The sequence below is a fragment of the Empidonax traillii genome, unplaced genomic scaffold (assembly GCF_003031625.1).
Source record: "Empidonax traillii isolate 1590-97213 ecotype Southwest subspecies unplaced genomic scaffold, ASM303162v1 scaffold2501:size33352, whole genome shotgun sequence".
In the NCBI taxonomy this organism is placed as follows: Eukaryota; Metazoa; Chordata; class Aves; order Passeriformes; family Tyrannidae; genus Empidonax; species Empidonax traillii.
In genome coordinates, this window is record NW_020957694.1 from 3255 (window position 1) to 17082 (window position 13828).

At 50.7% G+C, this 13828-nt stretch overlaps 1 protein-coding gene across 1 annotated transcript in view; it reads right to left on the bottom strand.

The window, feature by feature from the left end:
• LOC114071995 (intersectin-1-like) overlaps positions 1 to 13828 on the bottom strand; it is a gene marked incomplete at its 3' end in the record, with an annotated part of 30904 nt that overhangs the window by 1920 nt on the left and 15156 nt on the right. Inside the window, exons 4-13 of the mRNA XM_027909903.1 lie at positions 13384 to 13544; positions 11763 to 11936; positions 11127 to 11220; positions 9606 to 9706; positions 8826 to 8889; positions 6674 to 6811; positions 5757 to 5872; positions 4204 to 4466; positions 3103 to 3252; positions 2770 to 2910 (exon numbers count right to left, since the gene is read on the bottom strand). Of these exons, the coding sequence (XP_027765704.1) occupies positions 2770 to 2910; positions 3103 to 3252; positions 4204 to 4466; positions 5757 to 5872; positions 6674 to 6811; positions 8826 to 8889; positions 9606 to 9706; positions 11127 to 11220; positions 11763 to 11936; positions 13384 to 13544 (1402 nt within the window). The remainder of the gene's footprint in view (positions 1 to 2769; positions 2911 to 3102; positions 3253 to 4203; positions 4467 to 5756; positions 5873 to 6673; positions 6812 to 8825; positions 8890 to 9605; positions 9707 to 11126; positions 11221 to 11762; positions 11937 to 13383; positions 13545 to 13828) is intronic.

Consider the following 13828-nt stretch of genomic DNA (forward strand, 5'->3'; position numbering starts at 1 on the left):
TATATATATATATATACATTTATACTTATGTTCCATAAAGAATCCTTGCTCTTTCTGGAGGATGAAGAGCTGCTTCACACACCTTTCAGAAGCCTTGACCTCCAACTTCAGGGTGTCAAAACATGTCACAGCAGCAGGAGGTGAAACAGCTTATTTTACCAAGGGCCCCTGGGTCTGGACATCCCAACGTTCAGACAAACAGAGCAATTCCTTGGAGCAGCTGTCCAGAATTGCAGGCTTTTGAGGCCTCAGCCAGCTGACAGGTTCAATCTGTCAGGAGGGATTGCAGATGACATCACACCACCCTAAGAATAAATGTCACCTGACTGCTCAATACCAGAGTGAGTCCCAGAGAGGTTGTGGACTCCCCATCCCTGGAAGTGTCCCAGGCCATGTTGGATGGGGCTTGGAGCACCCTGTGCTGGTGGAAGGTGTCCCTGCCCATGGCAGGGGTGGCACTGGATGGGCTCTGAAGTCCCTCCCAACCCAAATCATGAGTTCCATGGAAAGCTGCGGTTTTTGTTCCAGGTCCACGGGATTGGCTGCATTGACACGGCTCCAGATTGTCCCAGTTTCCTCCTGCCAGGCCTTGACTGGGCTCTGCAGTTCCAGCTCACATCTGACGATTATGCAACGACTGCAGACTCCTGTAATCTCCTTCTGTTCCAGCAAATACCCCGAGACAGCACAGCAGAGTCAAGGACTTCATGAATCCACAAAGAAGCCAAAATCAGCTACGGCAGAGCTGAGTGCTGGAGCCACACGTGGCACTCCCTGTCCAGCTGCACTGCCCAGGGCACCTGGCAGGTCCCTCCAACCCAACCAGCCTGTGTGTCTGGGACTGAGAACCCTGCAGATCAACCAGACAGCAGGATGGGAGTCAAAACAAAACAGGGTTTACAGAAAAAATGCTGCAAGCACAGAAAGTACCACAGGACAGCGTTTCAGGGTGGAATGAGATCACCACCTCAGTGTTTTGTTTTAAAGGCCAGAACACTTCCAAACTCCTGATTACTCAACACACTGAATAGTTTGGAGAGTGTGTAAGGACAGAGAACGCCAAGGGATCGTGGAGGTCAAATTCTGCTTCCTGAAACCCCAGACAACCATGGAATAAGAACCTATCCAAGAACATCCACCAGATGGTTTTCCACATCCTTCCCTTGTACTGGAGAAACAGATGAAAGACATTAATGGCATCACTAACTCTGAAGTTTCATGCAACAAGGAGTGTCCAAGAATTGAGTAATGTCCCACACGGCAGTGAAATCAAATCCCAGCTCCTGCCCCTTGAACAAGGCAAAGTTCTCTTCCAATTCCTTGGGAGCCAAAGGATTCATCAAGGAGGCAAATGGTCCCTGCAGGTAATAAGCAAGTCCCAGGTCAGGGGTTTGGAAGGGAGGATCCTTCTGAACATCCCTGGAAATGCCACTTGACCAGACAGATCCAGGTAACCAGCACAAACTCCCAGCACCCAGGATTAAGTGGTGCACAATTTCTGTCACAAGCTTAATGAAACTCCATCTTGGAACTAATTAATAGGTTCAAGAATAATTACTCCTTTGAATTGACTCATCTTTCCACAGGGAGTTTCAAGTGTATTAAACTCAACTCTTTCCAGGGGAAGGTACATCAGCCTGCAGAGATAATGCCAGTGCTGGCTTTTTAACCTATGTGAGAGTTTGGATGATTAAAATCTCCTTTTCTAAAACTCACTGATTCAGTCTGTCCTCTACAGATGAGACAGAAAAACTGACAGGAGAGTTGAAAAAATAATGTGTTTTTTTTTTTTTTTTCAGGAAAAAGCTTTTATGTTCTCCCCAGATAAAATCTGGCCTTTTCTCCTAAGCAGTGACAGTTTCTGGGACAAAAACACCTCATGTGACTCTGCCTGAAATATCAGCGGTGGAGATCAGTGAGCACCTGAGGGAAGGTATTACCACAGAGCCACAGCTACTGCTGCAAGACCACCCCAAAGCCAAAGATCCACCAGAACAGCCGCCAGGGAAGGCAAGAGTGAAGCTGGAATGGAGCAGCAGGATTGGGGTTTAAGTCAGGCTTTACACCTGAGCCCTCCTAAGCTAAGGGTGAGATTATCTTTGTAGAGGCAGAAACACACTGAGACGCCCCATGACAGGCCAAGAATTAATTTCAAGCAATATGAAATATGTAATAAAGAGAAAAGTTCCTAAATGAAATCCTACAACCCCCTGAGGACCTTTACAGACCCCAAAGCACGTTCTCTCACTAAAATCAGACACTTATGCAGTTCCACTTCCACTCGACAGAGAATTTTAGATGGAGCAGCAGCAAAGGACAATGCCAGGGCTAGACCAGGAACTAACTGGGAACTGCAGCTTTGAAAGTTTATTATGCCACAATTAATAATCCATCATCAACAAGCCATTCCACTGAAGTCAAGCCTTTCTCCCAGCACACGAACTGCAACCACTGCCATCAAAATCCACGCCATAAAACTCCCTTCTCCTCCTCCTCCCAAACACCTGCAGCCAAACAGTTTCTTTCCTGCTCCCCACAGCAGGATTCCAGCAGGATGAAGTGATAGAGCCTCTGTGTCTATCACACAGGCACAATTCCTAGATGTGTCTGAAGAACACTGGTTTCCAGGAATGACAAATTATCTCCAGTGATTTTTTTCAGGGCAAGGAACAGCACACCCCACGTTGGGGCAGGTTTGCTCAGGATATCAACGCAGCTGAGGAGGCCAAAATTCAAGGCTAAGAATAAAATTAGAGGAGGTTTGCTCACCTGTAGCTGCTGCTGCAAATGGGTGATTTCTGCAATTCTGAGCTCTCTGGATTTGTTTGTACTTTCAATTTCTTGCCTTTGGGTCGACAGCCGACACCTGATATCCTGAAGCTTTCCCTCCAACTGGTTCCTTTTGTCGTTCTTGAAAAGGAAAGAAAAGGATCTCTGGTTTTATTTTTACCAGAATGTTTTGTCAGGCAAGTCAGGGACCTAAAAAGTACTTTTACTTCGAATTTACAAGTGAGATCCTGGCAAATAAACCCAGCCACGGCACAGTCACCGTCACACAGCCACTGCCACGCTGTGTGTTTGACCTGGGGCTCCACCACTCACCAGAGCTTCCAGCTCGAATTCCAAGGTTTTCTTCTTTGCCTTCAGGACAACGATGTCCTCCTGCTCCTTGTTCCTCTGGTTGAGCAGCTCCTGCCGGCGGTTCCGCTCCCACTCCAGCTGCCGCTGCCTCTCCAGCTCCCGCTTGGCAGCCTGGGCACGGCAGGGACAGGCCAAAGTCACACACAGACAGGGATGGGGATCGTTTACATAATTGCACACAATAAAATGTAGGATACATAACTGAAACGTAAATTTAAATAAACAGATATAATTGCTAAACACATGTAATTGCTGTTATAATTCATATAATTAACGAGCAGTTAAGGCATTAATAAAAACACACTCCTAGGCTGCTCTGTGCCTCTGAGCACACAAATTGCTCAGTGCTTTAAATGCTCACTGAGATGGGGCTCCCCTGTACAGCAGAGGTGACTAAGGAGAGAATCCCTTCATTTTCATGTTTCTCCAGATCCAGCTTTCTGATTTACCAACTGGTTTCGTATTGAGGCTTTGAAAACTCTCCAGAAAAGTATCAAATCCCTTTCCAACCTGCACCCCTGGACATCCTGCAGCTTTGCAACGAATAGCCAAGTGCTCTGCACTGAACTCATCATTGTTTGGCAGTGGCAGAGAACAAGAGCCTTTTAAGTTACCCAGAGTGTGTTTCCTTTGACAAATCGATGGAGCAGCCTGGGCTAGGGGAAGGTGTCCTTGCCCATGGCAAGGGGAGAGACTGGATGATACTAAAGGTCCCTTCCAATCCAGACCGTTCTGGGATCTTACAAAATTCCCTCATCCCTCGGAAATCATGAATGCCATAGGTTTTTCTTCATTCATTCAAGCATCTCTTTATATCAAATAACAATAATCATCATTTTTAAAGAAGTCAGAGGTCAGCAGCACGCTGTCCTACATGGAAACATCTCCCCCATTCCCTCCACAGGAAAAATGAAGGCCTTGCTGACTCTTCCTTACCTCCAACCCCCCGAGATGTGTGCTCCTGTTCCCAGTGTTGCTCAGTGCCAGTGTCAGCCCAGGCCATGTGCCCCTCCCAGGCCGTGCTCAGCACCCCCTGCCTGGGCCACCCTGTGCTCCACGCACCTCCCTCCTCTCGATTTCCTTCCTCCTCTCCTCCTCCCTCTGCCGCTCCAGCTCCCGCTGCTTCTCCAGCTGCTTCTCCAGCTCCAGCTGCCTCTTGCGCTCCTGCTCCTGCCGCTCCCGCTCCTTCCTCTCCTGCTCCTGCCGCTCCAGCTGTGCCAGCCGCTCCTGCTCCTTGCGCTGCTGCTCCAGGAGCGCCTGGCGCCGCTTCTCCAGCTCCAGGTTCCCCCGCTCGAAGTTCTCCCGCTTCTTGTCCTCGAACGTGACTGGTGGGGGTGGAAACCACAGAGAGGGGCAGGAATCTGTCACCGGCTCACTCACATCAGTCCTGTGTGTGCTGAGTGCAGGGGGAACAACCTCCCAGCAGCAGCAGGTCAGGGAGGATAATGTGGGGTAACGGAGCTCTAGGGGTCATTCTGAGGTTCAGCATTTACACCGCTGCTCCCCTCAAACCCACACCCTCAGGAGAACAAGGTGTGGGGGTCCATCCCCACCCCTCAGGCTTCCTTCCAGGTTTGGAAGTCCAACAGGTGGGGGTGATTTAGGCCAAGCATTCTCCAGGTGATCCTCTGGAAGGACACAGGACCAGCAGATAACTGCAGCTGTCCCAGAGCCAGAACTTCCATCAGAGCAAGGCCAAGGATTCAGCTGGTGACCCCATCAAAAAGCCAGCATGCAAACCACCACAATGAATTTAAACTTGATATTCTCCCCAGACCACTCATTACTGCCAGGAAAGAAATGGTCATAAGTTCTGGAGCAGCTGAGCCCAGGGAATCTGGGTTCCTGCACATCCACATCCTCACCACTGGCCTAAAAGTGACCTCAGGTCCAGTACAGGTTCCCTGACATCCCTCTGCAGCACCAGGGATTGTCCTCCCTCCACATTATTCTTCCCACTTCGCTTTCTGTTCCTTTCCATACCCTCTGTTCCCATTCCCATCCCCCACAGTCCACACTTCTCTCCCTGTATGCCCAATATGGACATTTTTGGGATACAAGGCAAGAGACAGCTCATATTTCCTCCCAGGTGTGCACACACTGTTGCCCAACAGCTGCTGAACCAGCTGAATTCTGGTCTTTTCAAGTCTGTCCCCCTTTCCTGTTGCCAGTTCCCTTTTCTCTCCCTTTTGTTCCTTCCCCAGAGCTGCTGAAACTTGGACAAACCCCCCACTGTTACACAGGCTGTGAGGAATCAGGGCTCTGTGGGAATGCTGGGATCTTTCCCAGAGCACCCACGCCAGAGGATGAAGGCAGCAAGGAGTTCTCCTGGCAGTCCTGTAAGAGGGGTGCAAAGTGCTGCCCGTGGGAGTGCAGGAGAGGAGCAGCCTGGAGGCTGTTCCCACCTCCAGAGTCCCAGCACAAAGGATCAGGAACCAGCTGGACATAGCAGTGTCCTGGTGATGCCTCTGACATGTCACCAACCCCTAAGGTAGGCTGTGCAACCCCCCAGCACGGGGAACACGGGAACATCCCTCTGGGAACACGAAATATCCCTCCTGGAACACGAAATATCCCTCCTGGAACACGAAATATCCCTCTTTTCACCCGCTCACCTGGTAATTTCTTTTCCAGTTGCTGCTGCTCTTCCTCTAATGCTGGTTCTTCTGGTAACCTTTGGTCTACAGACACTGAGCTGGTAGCAGATATCCCACTGCCAGAGCGGACTCTTCTGCCAAGAAAACAGGGATTTCAGGTGCTTAGGACAACCTGTGCCTACCCAAATTACTCAGGATTAATGAGGAAACCAAATTCAATGCAGTGGTGTAACATTTTATGACGTTTAATGTTCTTTCAGAGGGTTTTACTCAGACATTCCCTTAGGACTGACGTTATTGCCCAGAGTCCCAACAGCTCTCCCTGGTGACCTGAGAAACCCTGTTCCAAGTTCTCCATGAAACTTCCCAATATGTCCAGCCCTGTCCCCAGAATCTCTCACAGGTGCCCAGTCTGAAGCTGGCTTTTAAACTACAGCACAAGCAGCAGAGACAGAGGAAGAGCTCAGTATAGTCAGGCTAAAAGCAAGATCCCAGGTGGAATACACAAAACAATGGGAATCTCCAGGAGGATACCTGAAGAGTACAGTATGCCAACATCTATTTCCATTACAATGGATTGTCTTCCCACCCATTTCTCCACCAAACTAGAAGTGAAATAGAGGAAGAGAAGTGATGAGTGACCCCAGTTGTCACAGATGCAGCTGTACCAAGGGGGCTGTACGTGTGGTACAGTGTAGATCCATAATGTGTCTGGAGTTCCAGTACATTCCATTTGCTGTAAGGAACTATAAGCTTTGGATTTCTATGGCCAGACTAAGCAAGCTGTGTCGGGTGTGTCAGCATAAAGCATCCCCCAAACTGTTCTGACAGGACAAGGACAGGGGTCACTGCTCAGTCTGCTGTGCTAATTTCCACTCACAGGACAGCTTTCCCAAATGGAACAGAAATTCAGGAGTGAGATCCCCGAGTGTTACCTAAAGGAAGGTGGGATATACTCTGGAGGCAGTGCAGGGGGCAGTGGCTGCCCAGACATAGCTACATCAATGAGGTGCATAGCCAGAATAAACTCCTCAGCTGTCAGCTTCCCATCCTGGTCGATATCAGAAAGATTCCTTTTGAAGGGAAGGGGCAAAGTAAAGCAATGAGAAAATATTATAAATCACTGTCCAAAAGCACCATTTTCACACAGTCAGTTCCAAATTAATTCATTTTTTTCACTTTCTTTGTCCACACTACTTTTTTCCAAAACAAACGAAAAGCGAAACCCAAACGCTCTCCTGCTTCCCACAATCCTCATGGATGTGTGCCTTGAAACCAGCCTTGTAGCCATGGCTGCTCCTCCTCCTGCTCTGAGTGCTGCCTGGACCACGTGCTGGAGAAGGGACACGAACCAGGGGAGTTTTCCTGAACACCTTGTGAACATCCACTGCCCAATGTCACTCAGAAAAGAACCAGCTCAGACGTTTGGCAGAACTTTTTGGTTTGGTCTCCCTCTTCCCTGGAGGCTCCCACCTCACATTCCAGAGCTCCCACTGGCACTGAAATGCAAGCCATTAATGTTCTAGTCCTGACAAGCACAAAACCACTCTGGCATTATGCACATACTAAAAGTTATGGAGTAACACCCCAGCCCAGGCACAAAATGCTTTTGCCTGTGTGAAGGTGGCACTGGACAAAATTGACAGCTTGAACTTTGCCCAGGGACAGGAGTCAAGGAAGGGCTGGAGCTGTGCCAGGGCAGGCGCAGGTTGGAGCTCAGCACAAGGTTCTTCCCCCAGAGGGTGGTTGGCACTGCCCAGGCTCCCCAGGGCAGTGGGCACGGCCCCAAGGCTGCCAGAGCTCCAGGAGCCTTTGGGCAACGCTCTGAGGGACAGGGGGGAGTGTTGGGGTGTCCTGGGCAGGGCCTGGGGTGGGACTGGATGATCCCTGGGGGTCCCTGCCAGCTCAGGATTTGTTTCTCTAGCCTGCTGCACTCTAATCAAGCAGGAAAATCTCCCATGGTAATGTGACAATCAAAGGCAAGGAAGGGATATATTATTTTGATGTTCTGAGGCACAGGACTTTGTTGATGGGATTTAAATTTGGAAGACAATTCCAGCCTCATCTGATCCACAGCTTGTGTCACTGACTCCTCAGGCTGGAGGCAAGAACAAGCCAGGAGAACGAAAATCTGGGGTGCAAAGAAATAACTGATCAGCTATTCCAGCCTGAGAAACCTTCTGCTCTCCCAGAGAACAGCACCTGCAGCTCCACTGGCCCAGGAAAGGGAGCCACTCCTAGGACAACAGGAGCTGGAACATCCATTCTTATCTCCATGGACTTGGCAGTTTGGATGGCCAAAATGGAATGAGTTCTGTGTAGAACTCCTGGAGTTCACTGGGGGTTGACGCCTGTCCACACAACCTACTTCAAGGCTGGCAACAAGCCGAGTATTTTTTGGAAAATTGTCTACTGGGCTGATTTATTTTTATCCCTTTGTTATGGAACAGAGAAGGAAGAGTGGTTTTTAATATATAACGAAACTATCAGGGCTTTGCAAAGAGAACAAGTGCAGTTCAGGTGGGTGAGCTCCAATGGTTTGCAAGCAAAGAGTCATAAAGGAGAGAAATTAATTAGGAACAATTTCCCATGTGGCAGTAAGAATATAATAAAGTTCAGCAAACAACCAGTTGAAAGGAGAAAGAGAGGCTGAGACAAATCCTTTTAAAGTTCCTTATTGTGATGTCTCTAACTTCAGCCCCTGGGAAATCAGCCCTTCCAAACTCATGGAAAAGGCAGAGAAAGCCCCAAGGAAGTGTGGTTTGGGTTAAGCTTCCTGTTGTACAAGCTGTGCAAAGGGAAAGGTTTCACTGGTGCTGCTTCATGTGGGGTCAGGGATGGGGGAGGCACAGGGTGCTGAAATCTGCTCTGCCTAAAAACCCCTCCCTGAACCCCAACCTGAGCATCACACAGAACATGCTCCTGCTACTTCTGTGAACATCAATAAAGGCACACAGGTGCAGGTTTTGTTTTATAAAGTAATACATGAAAAAGAGAAACGTGAAAATGGAGAAAACCCCACAGAACCCAGTGCAGAGGTTTAAGAACAGTTTGTGTTTGGAGGGAAATGAAAGGATTTATTTTTACCATATTGTGGCCAGCTGAGCCTGGGGCAAACTGGACTGCATGAGGATTGTTCTTGCTTGGGGACCTGAAAGGGAAACAAATATTAACAAACAAACAAGCAACACTGCTGAGATGTGATCAGCATCTGTTATTTGTTATAACAGATGTTATTTGGCTCCCCAAATAACAAATACATTATCCATCCCTTCTGCCCAATTATCATGGAATCCCAGACTGGTTTGGGTTGGAGGGACCTCCAAGCCCATCCAGTGCCACCCCTGCCATGGGCAGGGACACCTTCCACCAGCACAGGGTGCTCCAAGCCCCGTCCAACCTGGCCTGGGACACTTCCAGGGATCCAGGGGCAGCCACAGCTTCTCTGGGCAACCAAATATTTCAGATTAAACACCAAAAAGCTCCAAAACACAAAGAGATGCACCAAAACTGGGAAAGCTGAGCCAGGGAACCAGCTCAGGTCCTTCCTGGAACTGGCCAGGTGCTCCCAGCAGTGGGTGAACTGAACCCTGGAAATGGCTGCACAAGTTCTCACAGAACCCACTGTGCCCTTTTCCAGAATGATTTCCCAGGGTCAATTTATGTTGCAGAAAATAAAGGAGAGATGGTGATAGAATGATCCCAGCTGTGATGAATATTCACTTCTAAACAAGACCATTAAGCACTTGGGAGAGTGACACAGAAAAATATTGATGAGTCTCTTACCATGTGAACAGCAGCCTCAGCAAGACTCAAATTGGCCTTTTACAGCTCAAAAAAGAGAGACAATAAAAATTGTTCCAGTACCTGTCAAGTGTCCACTCATGGTTTTGTCGTGGCTGTTGAAGAGCTGCCGGTACTTGAGCCGTGAGGACTGAGGGACAGCCCACTCTGCCACGGGGGGAGCACTGCAACCACAGCACAGGGTGTCAGGGGGAACATCAGCACTTCAGGCACAGAATATCAGAAGGATTGGGTTTGGAGGGGCACTTACAGATCATCCCATCCCTCCCCTGCCATGGGCAGGGACACCTTCCACCAGCCCAGGGTGCTCCAAGCCCCGTCCAACCTGGCCTGGGACACTTCCAGGGATCCAGGGGCAGCCACAGCTTCTCTGCCCAACCTGTGCCAGGGCCTCAACAGCCTCACAAGGAGGTAAAGTGCTACACAGAAATCAAGTTTTACACCTGAAAAGGTTCTTTTCCCCAGTATTGGGAAGGAATTCTTCCCTGTGAGGGTGGGCAGGCCCTGGCCCAGGTTGGGCAGAGAAGCTGTGGCTGCCCCTGGATCCCTGGAAGTGTCCCAGGCCAGGTTGGACGGGGCTTGGAGCAGCCTGGGCTGGTGGAAGGTGTCCCTGTCCATGTCAGGGGTGGGATGAGATGAACCCCCACTGCAGGGGGGTCTCAGAGGGGCACAATCCCCCCTGCCCTGCTGCCCACGCTGGGGGATCAGCCCAGGGCACGGGGGGTTCTGGCTGGTTCATGTCCAGCCTCTGCCCCACCAGCACCCCCAGGGCCTTCTCCCAGGGCTGCTCCATCTGCTCCTGCCCAGCCTGGATTGATCCCAGGGGTGCCCAGTCCAGGTGCAGCCCCAGCACTCGGCCCTGTTAAAGCTGAGCAGATTCCCAGGGGCCGCTGCTGCAGCCTGGGCAGGTCCCTCTGGATGGTCCATCCTTCAGGGGTGTCCCTGCAGCCTCAGCTTGGGGTCACCTGAAACCTGCTGAGGGTGCCCCCGAGCCCTGTGTGTGTCACTGGGGAGGGGATCAGATCCCACTGGGCCCAGGATGGAGCCCTGAGGCACCACTGGTCACTGATGGCCATCGGGACTCTGAGCCTTGAAATAATTTAAAAGACCTACATCTAAAAAGGTGGTTTTTCACTCAGAACTTGAAGAATATAGAAGAAAGTATTACGTGGAGTGCATTTAAAATATGAGAGCTATTAAATATTTTGCTTTTAAAAATAACCCTGGAGTTGCCAATTTTAAATGCATTAGCTGTTGTGTTGTCACACTACCAGGAGTGTCTGTGCAGGACTGCACAACACATGTTGTGTTCACAGGAGCAAAGGCTTTTCTAAAAATTAAGTTTTCAAGAGCTTGAAAACAGTGTCAACACTGTTAATAGTTAATTATTGTATTTCCACGATGTCCTGCTCCTGGAGCATTCCCTGTGAAACCACGGCACGCCGTGAAGTGCTGAAATCAGCAGGGATTGGTTTCTGCAGGAAACATCATTTCAGAAAACGACTTTGTGACAGAGAAGGGATTTTTTCCAAGTGTGGGGGACCCAAATGCCCACCTCCACCCAGAGCCTGCCCCACGACCCACCTGGGCACGTCGAAGGACTGTGCCTTCTGCAGCTTTGCATTGAGCTGAGCTCCTGGGCCGGATCTGCTGAAGGAAGAACTCTTTGGCAATGTGGCTGTGAAGGAGAAACCAGGCATTAATTAGTGCCAGCACTTCAAGCTGTAGGACTTGCATGCCATTCAGTCAATTCCTAACACTGCACAGGCACTCTGGTCTGCTGGGATCTCTTTAACAACATGAAGGTAGGGGAGGCCAACAGAGCAGGAGGAAACACAAGGGCTCTTCCCTCGTGCTTTGTTTACTTTCACAGTTTCATGCAAACCCTGCTGATACCAAATTACATTGGGATAAAGGATATGTAGTCCAGTATTTCAAAGCCCTCCCAAACAGCAGTACTTAACAGTTATAAAGAGACAGGAGAGTCTCAGTCTCTTGGCACCAGTTAATTTCTCCAAGTGCTGTTTTTATTTTCTCACCACGACAGACTCCTGCAGTGGGACATGTCCACACTCCTTTAACTCTTCTCCCAGTGCCAGCGGGCTCAAGCCCAGCCCAGTCCTTCCCAGAGGCCCCTCTGGAAAGGCCAATCCCAGGAATGCTGCCCTGGGGCTCGGGGCAGTGCTCAGAGTTAACAGCAGAGGCGGGAGCTGAGCGTACCGGGGTGAGCGAAAGCAGGCAGAGGCTGGATGACAGCAGGAGCTCCGTTAGCCAGGGGAGGGACGGCAGGAACTGAGGACACTAACGGTGGGGACATCCCCACCACCGGCATGGATGCCATGGGCACCGGGGCCACAGAGCTGAGGGAGGGCATGTTGGCAATGCCCCCGAGACCTACGGGCGAGAAAGGAGAGAGTTGTGCTGGTTGAGACGGGACACAACGGCTGCAGCCTCCGTGGGAACCCACACACCCAGGGCACAGGGAACAACACCCTGCCTGTGTGCACAGACCACCACACTGGGTGCAGCCCTGCCCCAAAAACCCACCAGCATTTGCTAAGAAAGGAATTGTTTGCCCGGAACCAAAGGAAGAGCAGCACTGGGAGCTCCAGGCAGGAATGAGCCCCCAGGCTGCACAAGGAGCTGCAGGATCAGTGCTCCCAGCTATTGTTGGGATGAAACAGGGCAAAGCTAATGGGGACAGCACAGTGATGAGTGTTTTAGTGGTGAGCACAGTTACAGGGAGAACAGGGAGGTTAAAAAGGGCCAGTCAAGCCAGTGGGAAGAACAAGCAAACAGCTGGGATCAAGTGTACAGGGAACGAGAGAAAGGGAATCACAGATTTTGCTGATTTTTGTAGGGGGTTAAATTTATTCTGCTTTTTCTAACTTAAACCTGTATTTGCTCTGTCCAGTTTCGTTGTTTTCTTACAGTTTTATTTGTAACTGTAAAACTTGTGTGAGCGGCAGCAGATCAAACCCCATTGCTGCAGGCAGCTATCAGAGGCACTGCTCCCCTTTCTTAGGACATTTAGATGGGATATTGGGAAGGAATTGCTGGCTGGGAGGGTGGGCAGGCCCTGGCACAGGTTGGGCAGAGAAGCTGTGGCTGCCCCTGGATCCCTGGAAGTGTCCCAGGCCAGGTTGGACGGGGCTTGGAGCACCCTGGGCTGGTGGAAGGTGTCCCTGCCCAGGGCAGGGGTGGCACTGGATGGGCTTTGAGGTCCCTTCCAACTCAAACCAGTCTGGGATTCTCAAGCACCAATAAACCTGAGTCACAGCATTGACTAACCCAGAAAGGTGAAGAACCTGCCCCTGCAGGACACAGGAGTGCATCAGTGTGTCAAACATGAGGTTCACTTTCACTTATCTTCCTCTCCCCATCCCATTTCCCTACTCTTCCTTGAAGTGGTGGTGACTTTGGCACCACTTAACTCCCAGGACTGAACCAGCAGCTCATGCCAGAGCAGCACTATTCTTAAAATAAAAGCAGAAGGTGCTTGCAAAAACTCAAGGAAAACAGAGCTCATCTTGCCAAAGCTGGAGATGCCATAAGGCCAAGTTGGAATCTAAACTCCAGCACTCTGGGATGCACCAGCCCTGCTAGCTGAGCCACCTTTTGTCTGGAGTAGAGTCAGGCCTGCGGCAAACAGGACCTCAGCTCATGTTACTGTGCTCAAAGCCCGGTACAATTTTTGGGGGAGTACATGCAGCATCTGGTTTCGAGTCTATGCCCTTTGGAAACACTTTTCCTAAGATTTTCTTTCAGAAACTGTAAAATGTCAACCTAGTTCAGTGGGGGTGCTGCAAGGCAAGGCAAGGAGGAGGAGCAGGGAGCTTACCAAATCCTGGGGCGCCGGGCAGGGCGAGCGGCGGCTGCTTCATGATGGGGGGCAGAGCAGAGGGGAGCTGGTACCCCTGGAGCTTCAGCTTGATGAGCTTCATGGCTATGGAGAACTCCAAGGGATCCATCCTGCCATCATTGTTCATGTCAGCTAGAGCCCTGCACAACACACACATCCTGGAATTAGGAACTGCAGGACCTGCCCCCGGAGCAGCAACACACAGGGATGGACATTCCAGGCTGAGGAAGGGGATGGAGCTGGGAAGGGGCTGGAGCAGCAGGAGGGGCTGAGGGAGCTGGGGGGGCTCAGCCTGGAGAAAAGGAGGCTCAGGGGGGACCTTCTGGCTCTGCAATCCCTGCCAGGAGGGGGGAGCCGGGGGGGGTCGGGCTCTGCTCCCAGGGAACAGGGACAGGAGGAGAGGGAACGGCCTCCAGCTGGGCCA